We start from the raw sequence: 13,693 nt of genomic DNA, 5'->3' as shown, positions 1-13,693 counted from the left end.
AGAGTTCTCGCCTGCCATGCTGGAGATGTGGATTCGATTCCCAGTGCCTGCCCATGCAAAAAAAATAAACAAAGCAAAGAAAAAAAACATGAAAATAAAAAAAGGCAGCGGGTAGGATGTAAGAATAGCAACCTGTACATTCATTCACTTGCAAAGTTCTCAAAGCATTCTGCAAAAAAGGAGACTGTTCCCAGACTGTGATTGTTTGTCCCCTCCTCATTCTACAATAAATCATTGAAAAATAAACTAAGAGTAGTGATTGATCCAAGAAAAAATGTTTTAAGAGATGTACTTCTTTAATAAAATAGAACTAAGGTTATTTTCATGGGAAGCTCTGGAAAAACACCAAATAGATGAATTCTGTTTCATGTGACAGGATAAATATAGGAAAGCGGACAAGTCTCCTTCTACCCTGAAATGAAGGTGCATATAGAATGGACCTGAAAGCCTAAAGGAAGGGCAAAGAGAAAAATAAGGGGTCAGAAACCAAGACAGACTTCTGAGCACCCATCTGAGGCTACCTTTATAAAGAACAAAATGCAGCCTGCGGGGAAAATAGGTTTTCATTGACTGCCGCACTGCTATTATATTTACATTTATGGAGCAACAATTCTCAATGTTTTGTCATGTTTTTTTCAGGTCCTGCAAGCAGAGGCACTGACTTTCTTTATTCCAGACTCTGTTTCAAAGAATGTTTTTGTAGTGAAAACCTTGAAACATAAGACTGTGAGCCTATCTGAAGCAAAAAGCAAATCTTAAAATTCAATAAATAATGAGATTATAAATATGTGTTTCAGAGAGCAAATAAATTGAACTACAAAGAAAACAAAAAGTAGAAAAATAACTCAGAACATTTTAATGATCATTACAATAAAACCAAGAATTAACTTACACAGGGGCTTTGCATTTCCACACATATTATTTATTTGATTTTCAGAACCATCTTGTGAGACAGACTTTATTATTTTCTTAATTACACAGCTGAGAAAATTAAAGTTTAGAAAGGTTATGTAACTTGAAAAAGGCTATTAATATGTTAAGTAATTAAACAGGAGGGATGAAATAAAGAAAGTAGAATAAAACCAAAATAAAATTGAGATTTGATCATAGGATCAAAATCTTTCTATCCAAAGTATTGCCTTTATATTGTGACTCTTCCACATATGTTCTAAGTTTATAAACAGGTTTTTCCCTCCTATGTGGAAGAACCAAAAATTCTTCTTTTTTCCATGGTTAAGATTCTATAAAGAGAGCTTACATATATTCTCCATGATTTGGTTCTTTTCTACTCATCCCACTCACCTGCTATTCTAAATATAAATATAAAAATTCACATTTATATTAATGAGGACACTGGAAGAATTTTGGTTTTCTTAAGCTTTATCTGACCTGCTGGCAAAACTTGCCCTCTTCAGATTCTAAAATACTGTTTCTTCACTCTTTATTTCTCCTTCCTCTCTAGTTACAATTTCTCAGTTGTTTACAGGGATATCTCATTTTCTAATTGCCTCTTAAGTATATTGTTCTTTAACATTCCATCTCCATCCTCAATCTGCTTCACTCAATCTGCTTCCATGGGGCCATCTCATCTACATCCATGATTTGATTATTACCCACGTGTATTAGGTAGGGTTCTCTATAGCAACAGAATCAACAGGAAATATTCGTAAATATAAAATTTATAAAAGTGTCTCACATAACCGTGGGAATGCAGAGTCCAAAATCTGTAGGGCACACCGTGAAGCTGATGATTCCGATGGAGGGTCTGGACAAACTCCACAGGAGAAGCTTGCCAACCAAAGCAGGAAGAGAGCCTATCTCTTCTGAATCCTCCTTAAAAGGCTTCCAGTGATTAGATTAAGGCATCACTCATTGCAGAAGACATGCCTCTTGGCTGATTACAAATGGAATCAGCTGTGGATGCGGCTGACGTGATCATGGTTTACTTCTATGAAATGTCCTCATAGCAACAGACAGGCCAGCACTCGCCCAACCCGACAAACAGGTACCACCACCTGGCCAAGTTGACACATGAACCTGAGTATGGCACTACAATTACCCACAATAACCCATTCTATACCTACAATTCTTTGATTCTTCTGACCTGGATACCTCAGTGACTCAACCTCATAGCCAATGAGACCTTGGGGTTCACTCTGCCTACAATCAAATGACTGAGCTTTGTCTCGACACCTGTTCTTCTTGTATTCCTTTCCCTATTTGTATGTACAATACAAATGTAGTTTCCCAATCACAAAACACACCTACCTACTTCCTTAGCCTCCATACCCAAATAGTGATTACATTCATTTCATTCTACCTTCAGATACTCTAATAGGTGCTTAGCTGTTTCTAAACAATACATGGACTCTAATGTGAACCCTCATTTACAAGAGAATGTACTTCTAAAATACCCTCCTATTTGGTTTCTAGTCTCTTTTTCATGAAAGATATTCTATACTTACTACTTTCCAAAATTCAAATCTTACCTTGTAATTATCTCCCCAATTAATATCTTCAATGTCTCTCCATGGCTATATGTTGATAGACAATCTTTTATTGATGTTACTAGGGCTCCACCTAATATGAATGTTGTTGAATTGTTCAGCCTTATCTCCAGTGTAACCCACATGCATGGGCCCACATAAACATGCTTATGCACAATCATGTATACCTACCTACACACTTCCAATTCTGCACTGGCTCACATTCTTTCATGCCTTTGCACATGCTCTGACTACAGCTTAGAGTTTCTCTGCTTCTATTACTTCTATTCAATACATCCAATTAAAATTAATGTCCCATTCCCCTCTTCACTCATGTACCATAAAGCAGAGTTAAAAGCTCTCCAAGAGTCTTGCACATATGACATTCCTAGAATATATGTCAACGTTTTGTCATTAATTGTCACCATATTTGTCTCCCCTAATACATGGTAAGCTCTTTAATTGAAAGAACCACAATATTCATTTTTATATCACAGAGCCAAACACAGTGCCTAAGAGTAAAAGGTATTCAATATTGTTGGCTGACTAAATAACCAATGAGTAAAATTATGTTCCTCTAACTTGCATTCTTATTGCTATTGGAGCATTTTCTGCAAAAGCAACTGAATATAGTAACTGAAGAGAGTTCTTGTGAATAACAACTTTTAAGCAATAACTGACTTAAGGACGAATTATATAATTCAAGATATATTAGCCTCTGTGATAACATCTGCTGTAATTTATTTTAATAATAATTTTTCTTAATAATTAAAATAACAGTTATTATTCATAGGTTGGTATTATTAGCTTCATCTTATAGGTAAAGAAACTGAAGCTTAAAGAGGTTGTGATGGCTTGCCTAATGCCCCAGAATTATGATAGGGACCATGTTTTACTCATGTGAAACTGGCCGTGTTAGAATTTCATCAATATTTCAATTCTCCCTTGAGACTTGGCAGAATAAGAAATGCACTTCTCTACTCCCTTGGTGTCAGGTGTGGACATATGAATTGCTTAGACCAAATAAATGTAGGCATGCCATTACCAGGGAGATGTTTTAGAGCCAGCACCCAATTCACCAGGTCTCTTTCTGCCATGGTAACTGCTCCATCTGAGGGGAAGCTTGATAGAAGACGACGTGAAACTGCATCTCCTGCTGACTCACATTGGAAAGGGAGTATGAGCAAGAAATCAACTTCTGCTTTGATTTAAGCCATTGAAGTTTTGTGATTTTTAAAAAATCCTAACATAATCTAGTACACATTGACCAATACGCCACAGAAGTCATGACCTCAAAGTTGTAAGTTTGTTTGACTGTAAATCTAAATAAAATTCTTCCTGTGGCAAGTCTGAAAAGTTAAAAATATAAATAGATGTTTAAAAATCATTGAAAATTATGTGTCTTCAGGACATTTAGGCATTCATAGTTATTAGTTTATTTTGCTCTTGCAAAGAGTAAGGAATATGGATCCGGGGAAGCCAGCAGAAGAAAATTAAGTCTGAGGCAGTAGGATAAGGGTAAGACAAAGAGATTATGCAGCCAATATACATTTCAGAAAAGCAATCTTGGGTAGAGCCAGGAAGTGCTTATAATCAATGCAAAAAAAGAAGAAACAGGGTCATACATGGGAAACATCCATTATCTAAAACAGAGTCCCAAATTCAAATGTCAGGTAACATGTCAGGGACAAAGAAAAGGCATTTCAGGTAAGTCAAGACATTCTAGGTACGCAGTATAAATCAGTTGGCTTAAATCAAACCAAGTAAAAGAAAACTATCCCAACCTCAGCCAGCACCGTCATGCTCTTCATCAGAACAATAATGTATTAGTCCTGAGCAGTGACGTTCGTTTTCAAAGGTAATCATCAACCCAGTTCAATGATGTCAGCAGGTGAGGAAAGAGAGGCATGCATCACCCTGCCAGCACTCCAACCCAGCTTTATCTGACACTACATTACATGCTCTCAACCACTATACTAAATGTCCCTGTGCCATTTATCCCTGCTGCGAGTGCCTCCCACCTGCTGGCTGAGCCTCCCCCACCCAAGGCATTTATGCTTCCCATGTCCCTTCATGACGCCCCACTCTCTCTGGGGCCTGTGGTAATAAACTACTTTTTCTCATGTATTATTGTTTCAGTTTCCCATTGTGTCACACTGTACCTCCACCCAAATTTAAAAACCAATTTAACTAATTTGAACCACTCCCAAAATAGAGCCAATTTAACACAGAACCAGAAATAAACGCTTTATCCCAACATGGTAAATAGGAAAGAAGTCTAGGCTGTGATTTAAATTTGCTTAAATCAAGTCTCTCTTCACATTCTCCTTATCTGATCTTGTACAGACCAAGAACAAATCATATTTCTAAGACATAATTAGAATATCATGCTAAAAGATGGAATTTCTGAGGAGAGAAATAGAGATACTGAAAAGAAAAAAAGGAATTGGACATATTTTTACTAAAATTGTTGCATGATTTTCTCCTCAACACCTTCCCCACTCCAAAGTTTTTAGTAAAGGGTAAGTGAGGAAGTTTCCAGAGAAAGCAAGAATCAGTGTGGGTAGAATTAAACCTACCTCTGCTTTAGTCAGAGGGTCACTGAGGTTCACACATGGTCTGGTCCAATCCACTAGTATAAGCGTCCAGAAAGATATTTTGGGGGCAAAGCCATAGTTAGCAGCAGTGCTTCTTTGCCTTGTCTTGTAAGCAAAATGCTTTGGGAGATGGCTACGGCTGATGAAAATTTGAGCATCTCCCTCCTGGATTTTAGCTTTTCCTTATTTTGGAAATGTGATTATTTTAGCTTCTTAGGCTGCTTAAAGTAAACACCATGAAATGGTTTAGCTTGAACAATGGAAATGTATTAGCTTACAATTGTGAGAACAAGAAAATTTCCAAACCAAGACATCATCAAGGTGCTGCCTACTTCTAGAAAATTAGCTGCTGGTGAGCCTTAGCTCCTCTGCCATATAGCAAGGTGCATGGCGGTGTCTGCTGGTGGTTCCCATCTTTTCCAAGTTACTTTGATTTGAACTTCTTGCTTCCTTGGCTTTGTTCCTCTCCCTTTGTATCCACCCCATTTATAAAGGACTCTAGTAAAAGTCCATCCATCCTGAATGAGATAGATCACCCCTTAATTGAAATAGTCTCATCAAAAGATCCTCCCTTTAATAGGTTCACACCCCACCAGGAATGGATTAGATTTAAGAACATGTTTTTCTGGAGTACCTACAGCTTCAAACCACAATGATTAATAACTTATTTCTTAACATACTGACCTTCATTAATAATACATAAATGAAATTCTACTGTTTGACCCTTGTTATCACTTATCGAGCCATAGCCATAGCTATGTACCAGGTATTCTGCCAGAAATGGAGATAATGTGCCTATCTTGAGCTTATTGTGAGTATTAAGTGAGTTAAAATTTATAAATAGTTTAGAATAGGGCAATAAAAATCTAGTATTTATTTTATGATAACTATTGTCCCATCTAACCCTACAACATTTTGAAGTTGCATTCTAGTTTTCAGGTGAGGCCCAGGTAGCTTAGGTAACATTTCCAAGGACACAAAACTGGAAGGATAAGATGGAGCTGAGATCCAACACTGATAAATACCACTTCACCTGTAAACCTATGTTTTTCCACTAAGCCACATTGCACACCTTTCTCCAGCAGGAGGAACTGTACACGAGGCCAAAACATTAAGCACATTGATCCTTATTGAAAATAACAGGGTCACCATAATTTTGCAACTATCTACAATGCCAGCTGCTATAAAAAGTAAGAAATGTATAAAAGTTTGGAAGAGTTCCCACCATAACAACATGGTATTTTTCAAAAATAATTTACATGCTTTGTAACAAACCTTATATATAGCAAATAAAAAGCTAATCCTAAATAACAATATGTGGGTAGATAATGAATCACTTGGAAGCATCATGTAGATTTTACATAGAAAAATATTACTATGCATGAAAAGACTTGGCATTTCTTAACCCTTTGCTGTGCTTTGGAACCACAACAGGAAGTGCTGGCAGACGAATAATGCGATAAGCTCAATTCTCTACACAGCAGGAGTGAGAGTGCTTTCTCTTATAACAACAGTTTGGATGACTTTATATAAAGAGTGGGGAAGAAAATTATATATCCCTCCCACATGTCAATGGAAATGTTCCCCATGGAGTGACTCAACCTGAAACCCTAAACAGGAGCAAGGTCCCAGCATGTTGTAGCAGCCACAGTAGGTTCCACATTAGCTGCCTTCAGCATTTGTTAGGACAGCACAGAACTGAGGCTGCCAATAGCACCAGAAGCTTCTACCTGGTGAGAAGAATCCAGCAGGAAAACAAAAAGACACTGATTCTTCATGCTCAGAAAACTGACACTTTTCTATTTGATCATCAACAATATACTCAAACAGTCAATGTAACACACTCACTCCGTTTTTATCAAATAATTGTAAACAGTTTTGTCACTACTTTGTCAAGCCTCTTCTACTTACGTCACATACAGTCACTCTCTCATATATATATGAGCTAATGTATATATAAACTCATTCAATTTAATACTTACTACTTACAACACTTGGCATATTTATTATTTTCCCAGTGTTATAAGTGCAGAAAAATGAGACAGAGATGTTAACTTTCCCAGAGTCAGAAGTCCAAATAATGCCAGCATCAAGATATAAATACCAGTTGTTTGATGTGCCAGCTACCTCTGCAAGAATGGTGTGCTAATATCACTCTATTTACCTCAATTAATCATGAAAAAAGGCTGAGAAGGCAAGAGAACACTCATTGTGGTTGAGTATATTATGGCCATTGCAGAAAGAACCCTAAGTAAGATAAGTCGGTAAGATGATCCAAGGAGAGGATCCTTTATACTTTTAGGCACACTGGCACTAATTCACAGTAAATCTGTAGTTTGTCTGTAAGCACTTTTCTCTAGGTATTCAACACTGAATAATTTGGCTTTAGCTGGGGTCTGGATTCCATAAACTCATTCATCTTACCCAAGTTTCCACAGTCCCACTCCCACACCCCCAAAATAGCATAAAAATTTATTTCCTATATACCATATATAGTCTTAGCATGTTGCAAATTTAACCTTAAATCAATGTTTTTTTGAAAAATTAATACTCATTTAATGCATATAAATAACTTCTTATTGAATGATACAAAATAGCTAAATTAAAGAGAATCCAATATACCACTTTTCCCATAGAGTATGGATGAATTGCAACATGACAGATGATTCTGAAATGCCTCTGGTAAACTTGATCACATGTAGTGAATAGCAGGGGAAATGAACTATCTTTATAACCTTGAGTATGACATGTGTGTTTCCAGTTCTTTTTTGACAATAGCAATTCGTTACACAAAGATACATTCACAATACTTTTTGCCTCTGTATTATATAGGAAAATTTCTGGAGGAAATATTTAACATTTTTTCGTGTAGTCTTGGTTATTTAAAAAAAGAGCTGCAAGAATAATGATCATGGATTAGACACTTGTTTTATTCAATCTGTTTTATTTAATCTGTTAGTTTGTCTTCTCATAAAATCCATTTAAAATTGTTACGCTCACCATGTCACTTTATACTGCCAATTAATTGAATTTGCAATTAATCTGCCTCAACATGCTGCAATTTTAACATTTATGATCATTTCTATTACTACTTGTTTTAGGTATTTCCACAAATTGATTACTTGATTTCTAGATCAAGCATTCTTATGATGTAATTAAGTCATATTCCCATAATCCTTAGCGAATAAAAGTAATAGCCTGCTATATATATACAGCTTGAGTAGACACACATATATTGTTTGAGTAGAAATAACTGCTTACAAATACAAATGGAATTTGAATATTTGATGCACCATCATTCTAAATGATATTTTAGTTATCATGGCAATAATTTGTCTATTTTATTTTAATGTGTCCATAGACACTTTTTCTATAAATTACCAAAACACTGGAAATTTTATTTTAATAATCAAAACAAGTTCAACATAACTTGAACCACACTCAGTATTTTCTCTACTTGTATAACTACTTTTCTTGATTTCTCCCCATTTATTATTGTCACCATATTACTCCAAGTCATATTTCCAGAACTAAATTTGAGCTCTCTCTCTCTCTCTCATCACTTCTCATTATTGTATTATTTACCAAGCTCTCTTCTGTTAGTTCTATTGCTATAATATCTGAACCTCCACCTTTCTAGTCACCGTTCACCCCCCATGTTATGTGGTTGTGGTAGATTCAGTTGTCAACTTGGCCAGGTGAAGGCACCTAGTTCTGTTGCTGTGGACATGAGCCAATGGTACATGAACCTCATCTGTTGCTGGTTTACATCTGCAGTCAGCTAGGAGGCATGCCTGCTGCAATGAATGAGGTTTGACTTAATTGGCTGGTGCTTAAATGAGACAGTGCAACTTAGCACAGCCCAAGCAGCTTGGCATAGCTCATCTCAGCACTCGCAGCTCAGCCCAGGCCTTTGGAGATGCAGAAAGAATCACCCTGGGGAAAGTTGTTGGAACCCAGAGGCTTGGAGAAAAGGCCAGCAGAGATTACCCTGAGTCTTCCCATATAAGAAAGAATCTCAGATGAAATTTAGCTGCCTTTCCTTTGAAGAACTAACAAAATAAATCCCCTTTTTTTAAAGGCCAATCTATCTCTTGGTGTGTTGCATTCTGGCAGCTAGCAAACTAGAACAGTGGTCTAATGGCTGTGAACTGTCCTGCCTCCAGTCTCTTCCCATTTCCATTTAACACTCTCACAGTTGCCAAGTTAAACTATGAAGCATAGCAGTGTTCACATCACACAACTACTTAAAACCCTATAAGGACTCCACACAGCCTACCTCAAACATGTAATCTTACTACCCCTCATTTTGATTCCATCTCTTTTTTACAGCTTTAAATCCACTTACACTCCTAACCTGTGATGTGGCTAAATGAAGCTGCTCTCCCTTTCTCAAATATACAATGAATTTTCCTTTTAAATCATATTATTTCTTCCCCATTTACCTTAAATCTATTTTTCAAGATTAATTTTAAACCCAGTTTCTTCCATGAAGACTTCCCCTTATTTCCTTATCTCCAACTGAATTCTAAAACCCTATCGACAGTAAACTTTGTTCATCATTTTTAGAAAATTCTGCCTAGATATAGAGTTATTTATATATTAATTTCTAGTCTTGAAGTAAGGGTCCATATCTGTTCATATTTGCGTCTCCTGTAGCACGAGCAGGTTTACCTCTCTACAGAAGATGCTCAGAAATATTTACTTCTGACCACACAGTGAAGATTGCATGGAAATTGGAAACCATAGTTAGAAGATTTTTTAGTCAGTTTAAAAATGATTGAGCATAATGCAGACAAGAAACAAGAATTCTTCCATTCTAAGCTGAATTTTCTGTATATGGAAAATAGATGAATCATATTTTGAGTGACCCTCAGTTTTGAATGTGGAGACCACATTTTGATGCAAAAAATGTTTGCCTCCACATAGGATTGTAGTTGTACTTTTATTATCATTGACTGAGAAAATGCACATGCCCCTATGGATTGCAGCTCCCTTGTATAATCAGCAGCCCTCACACACCCATCCTGATTTCCTCATCCCCCTGGTTGAGAATGTCCTAGAATATACAGGAAACTGTCTCTGTCAGATCATCAAGTGTTTTTAATGTTAACTCATAATATGGACTCTATAAAGCCAGTGCTACTGATCACTGTTACTGTCTCACTTGTCTCTTACTATTCCAAATTCTCCTTCTGGGTTCAACTCTTTTCTCTTCCTTGTCCTTCACAATATTAATCAACTCATTCCTGAAATGTCTCCTAGACGCCATGTCTCTCTGCAGAAACATCACTGGTTTCTCCAAGTTTTGCCTTGTGTGCTATTCATTTTTTTTTCTGTTTTCCACTTCTTGCATTTTATTCTCTCACTTGCTATTTCCTACACTCTCACCATTCTTACTGCATTCTCTATGCATTATTTTTCTCTACTCATCATCTTCCAAATCATTTGGTGACTATTTATTATCTGCTTCTCTGTTCAGTGTAATTCAACCCAGCTGTAATTCACATTTATGATTGATGCTCATTTTGTGAGGAAGAAATAGCCTGAAAATCATGGATAAAAACAAATTTCTTGTATGCCAAATATTATTGTGCATATTAACAGAAACTTAATATTTAAAAAATAGCTTATTATAAATGACTTACCATGGTCTATCTTTGGTATAAACACACACACTAAACAAGTTGGCTTAAGGTTCCTATACCTCATCTTCTTGTTATGATATCTAATTCCAATTTCACAATGTTTCTATGACTCCCTACTTGAGGCTTTTTTTTTTTTTTAATATTAGCGTTCCTAACACTGCACCACCTCCCCTCCCCCACACACACAAAGAACTTACATTTTTACCTTCCTCCTGATAAGTATGAGTCATACCTTACGGATGAAAGTACAGTGCTACTTTCCCCGCTCCTTTCATTTCCTAATTAATGCCTCCTACTCATGCTTGTCCTTCTCTTTCTCTTTTCCAATATCACTAGGCTCTATTATACCATTTCATTTTTTTTCCTTTGATTTATTTCTAATATAGCCGGGGCACTTCCAAGTTTAGTTTTGCCTCTAACATGCCAGTTCCTTTTTTTCTTAAACTTAACGTTAAATTTAAGTGTATCTTTTTCTTTCTCTCATGCTAGAAAGGCAGTCTCAGCTTGACCTAACTTGTGAACACAAAAGACACTCCCGCATCTCTTTCCATGATGAACACAACCTGTGATCTCTTCTTGGAAATAAAGGATGCTTTGTTTGGCACAGTACCAAATAAAATGACATTATCAATGTAAAACTTACACTCAGCATATTTCTGAAGTTGTGAAAATTCAGAGGGGCTCAGATGGGCCCACTTCTCCTGGTTGGTCATGGTGGTGGGAGGGGCCTCTTACATTCCAGATGAGCGAATCTTTACTCAGGTGCTTGGTAGAATGCTATGCTTCAAAGTTTCCACATGGCATGTTTTGTGATAAAATATACATCTGTCAACATCGAACTGCTGCGGATGTAGGTTTTCAGTTTCAATAATTCATCAAAGCACTGCAGAAAGAAAAACATAAAGATCAAAAGATTAGCCTTAGTGCATAAAAATAAAACAACGAATTATAAAATGTCAGGGATTTTAAATTCCTAAATAATGTATTTCAAAGTTATTCTACTTTTTGTAATAATCAATGTTTAATTGCTCGTTCACTGTTTTAATGGCTACTTTTATATAGCTGTACTCATGCAAATCAGAGAAACAGATGTGTTTAAGAGTATAAAATATAAAGAAGATTCTACAAAACCTAATTTTATAAGTAGAATCTTCATTCAGTTTTAAGTTCCACATTCCAAGAACAGCCAATTTTTGTTAATCTGGCCCAATCAATTCTTCAATGTGTAAAAATTACATATAAAAATCTAAAGCCCACTTGTAAGGAGACAAAGTGGGCTTGCTAACTCCCTGCACATATAATCTGCTAATTTACTATAATTCTAGCAATTGATTGGAATGGTCTTCAGTGAACAATACAGATTTTTGTAATCATGGAAGTCAATTTTGGGGGTTTTTATAAATTTATTTTTTCTAGCATTCATATGAAAGAATAATTTTAATTTACAATTTCAAAAAAATCCATTAAAATCTACCAAATTAAAGCAACTGCAAATGTTTAATAGATGTTTGGGTAAACACATTTGCATAATGGTAGCAGTTGACACTTTTGTTAATTATGCTTTAAAATAATATTCTTGGTTGTCATGGCCCTACATTCACTGGCTACATCTATAAAGGCAAACAAAGTAAGAAGAAACAGGTGAATTCAACATTTTATCAGAGACTATGATAAATTGCTCAATAATCAGCCAGACTGTTACTGTGGCCTTTACAGAAAGTACAGTTTTTCTGAACTTTGTCATCAGTCGGGTTACTGGGCAGCCAGCGTCATCTGCTGTCACAGACCTCTATGGATGAGGGGCACTGGCCTCAGTGCCTCCCCTCTTCAGCATCTATTTGTTTATTATTCTCCAGCTTCAGCTCAAGGCATCAGTCACATCCTGTGTTCCTGGTTTTATAACGCTTTTCTCCTCTGTTGGTCTCATCTGCTCAGAGTTCCTGCACTCAGCTTTACAAGGTGATAGTTTGCTATTTAATTTGAAAAAATAAGATACCAAGGTGCTGAATGAGACCCAATTTCTTTTCTTTACTAGGGGATATTTTACATTGAAGCATGATTTGGGGGCAGCACTGCAGAAGTAAAGAAAAAAGAAGGGAACATGTGGACACTTCTGTGTTTTCCACCCACATTCTTCCTGCTGATTTCATCCTTCACACAGATTTAATTCTAATTCGTTGCTTCTCTCCAGTTATGTGCAGTCTTGGCGGGACTATAAAACAAGGTGTCCTATTCTGTCTCAGGGAAACTGATGATTCATGACTTGCATGTTAGACTCATCTCTCTCTCTCTCTTTCTTTCTTTCTCTCTCTCACTGTTTGGGGGCCATAAACATGGAGTGGATGATTCAAAAACAGGGTGAAAATAGTTGCACTTAATTTTTAATAACAATAATTGGATTAATTAGTTCCTACCCTATGCATTTCTAGTATTTTTTCTGATACCTGTCCCAATCTGAGCCTTGCTCTCCACTAATCTTATTAATTCTGGAATCTGGTTATGTTTTTAATAAAGGAATCAGCTTCTGTTGTCTAGAACCACAGAATTTTAACTGAGGATGATGGTAGCTCATTTACTCATTCAAAAAAATATTTACTGAACTCTCTTAAATGCCAGATATCATTGTAGGCACTGAGGATGCACCAAAGATCAAAACAGAAAGCGACCATTTCAACAATGCATTAACTTCATTGAGCGCTTTGATGTGCATGGAACTCTACCAGCCTTTGTGTGTTAGAGCATTCTATCCTCACAATAACTCTGTGAGTTAGGCATTCATACTCTGCCCTTTCAACAGATGAGGAAACTGATAACCGAGTCACTGGAATATGGTTAAAGTGGAGCAAAGACTTCTAGATCCCCCCCAATATCTATTCTCCCTTGCTTCCTTAGAAACAGTATCCTGATGGCTACATTCCCCACTCCTCTGCAAACAGAAGTGGCAAAGTAGACTTTGAATGAG

At 36.5% G+C, this 13,693-nt stretch overlaps 1 protein-coding gene across 7 annotated transcripts in view; it reads right to left on the bottom strand.

Annotated features, from left to right (window-relative positions):
- The window catches only part of DGKB (diacylglycerol kinase beta), an 802,099-nt gene that overhangs the window by 661,904 nt on the left and 126,502 nt on the right, over positions 1 to 13,693 (bottom strand). For all 7 annotated transcript variants that reach the window (XM_077122452.1, XM_077122491.1, XM_077122515.1 and 4 more), the window contains one exon: positions 11,375 to 11,614. In XM_077122452.1, coding sequence (XP_076978567.1) covers positions 11,375 to 11,444 — 70 coding nt within the window. In that variant the 5' untranslated portion in view covers positions 11,445 to 11,614. The remainder of the gene's footprint in view (positions 1 to 11,374; positions 11,615 to 13,693) is intronic.

The sequence above is a fragment of the Tamandua tetradactyla genome, chromosome 1 (genome assembly GCF_023851605.1).
Source record: "Tamandua tetradactyla isolate mTamTet1 chromosome 1, mTamTet1.pri, whole genome shotgun sequence".
NCBI lineage: Eukaryota > Metazoa > Chordata > Mammalia > Pilosa > Myrmecophagidae > Tamandua > Tamandua tetradactyla.
The sequence above is the reverse complement of the archived record's forward strand: the minus strand, read 5'-3'. Positions and strand labels throughout refer to the sequence as shown.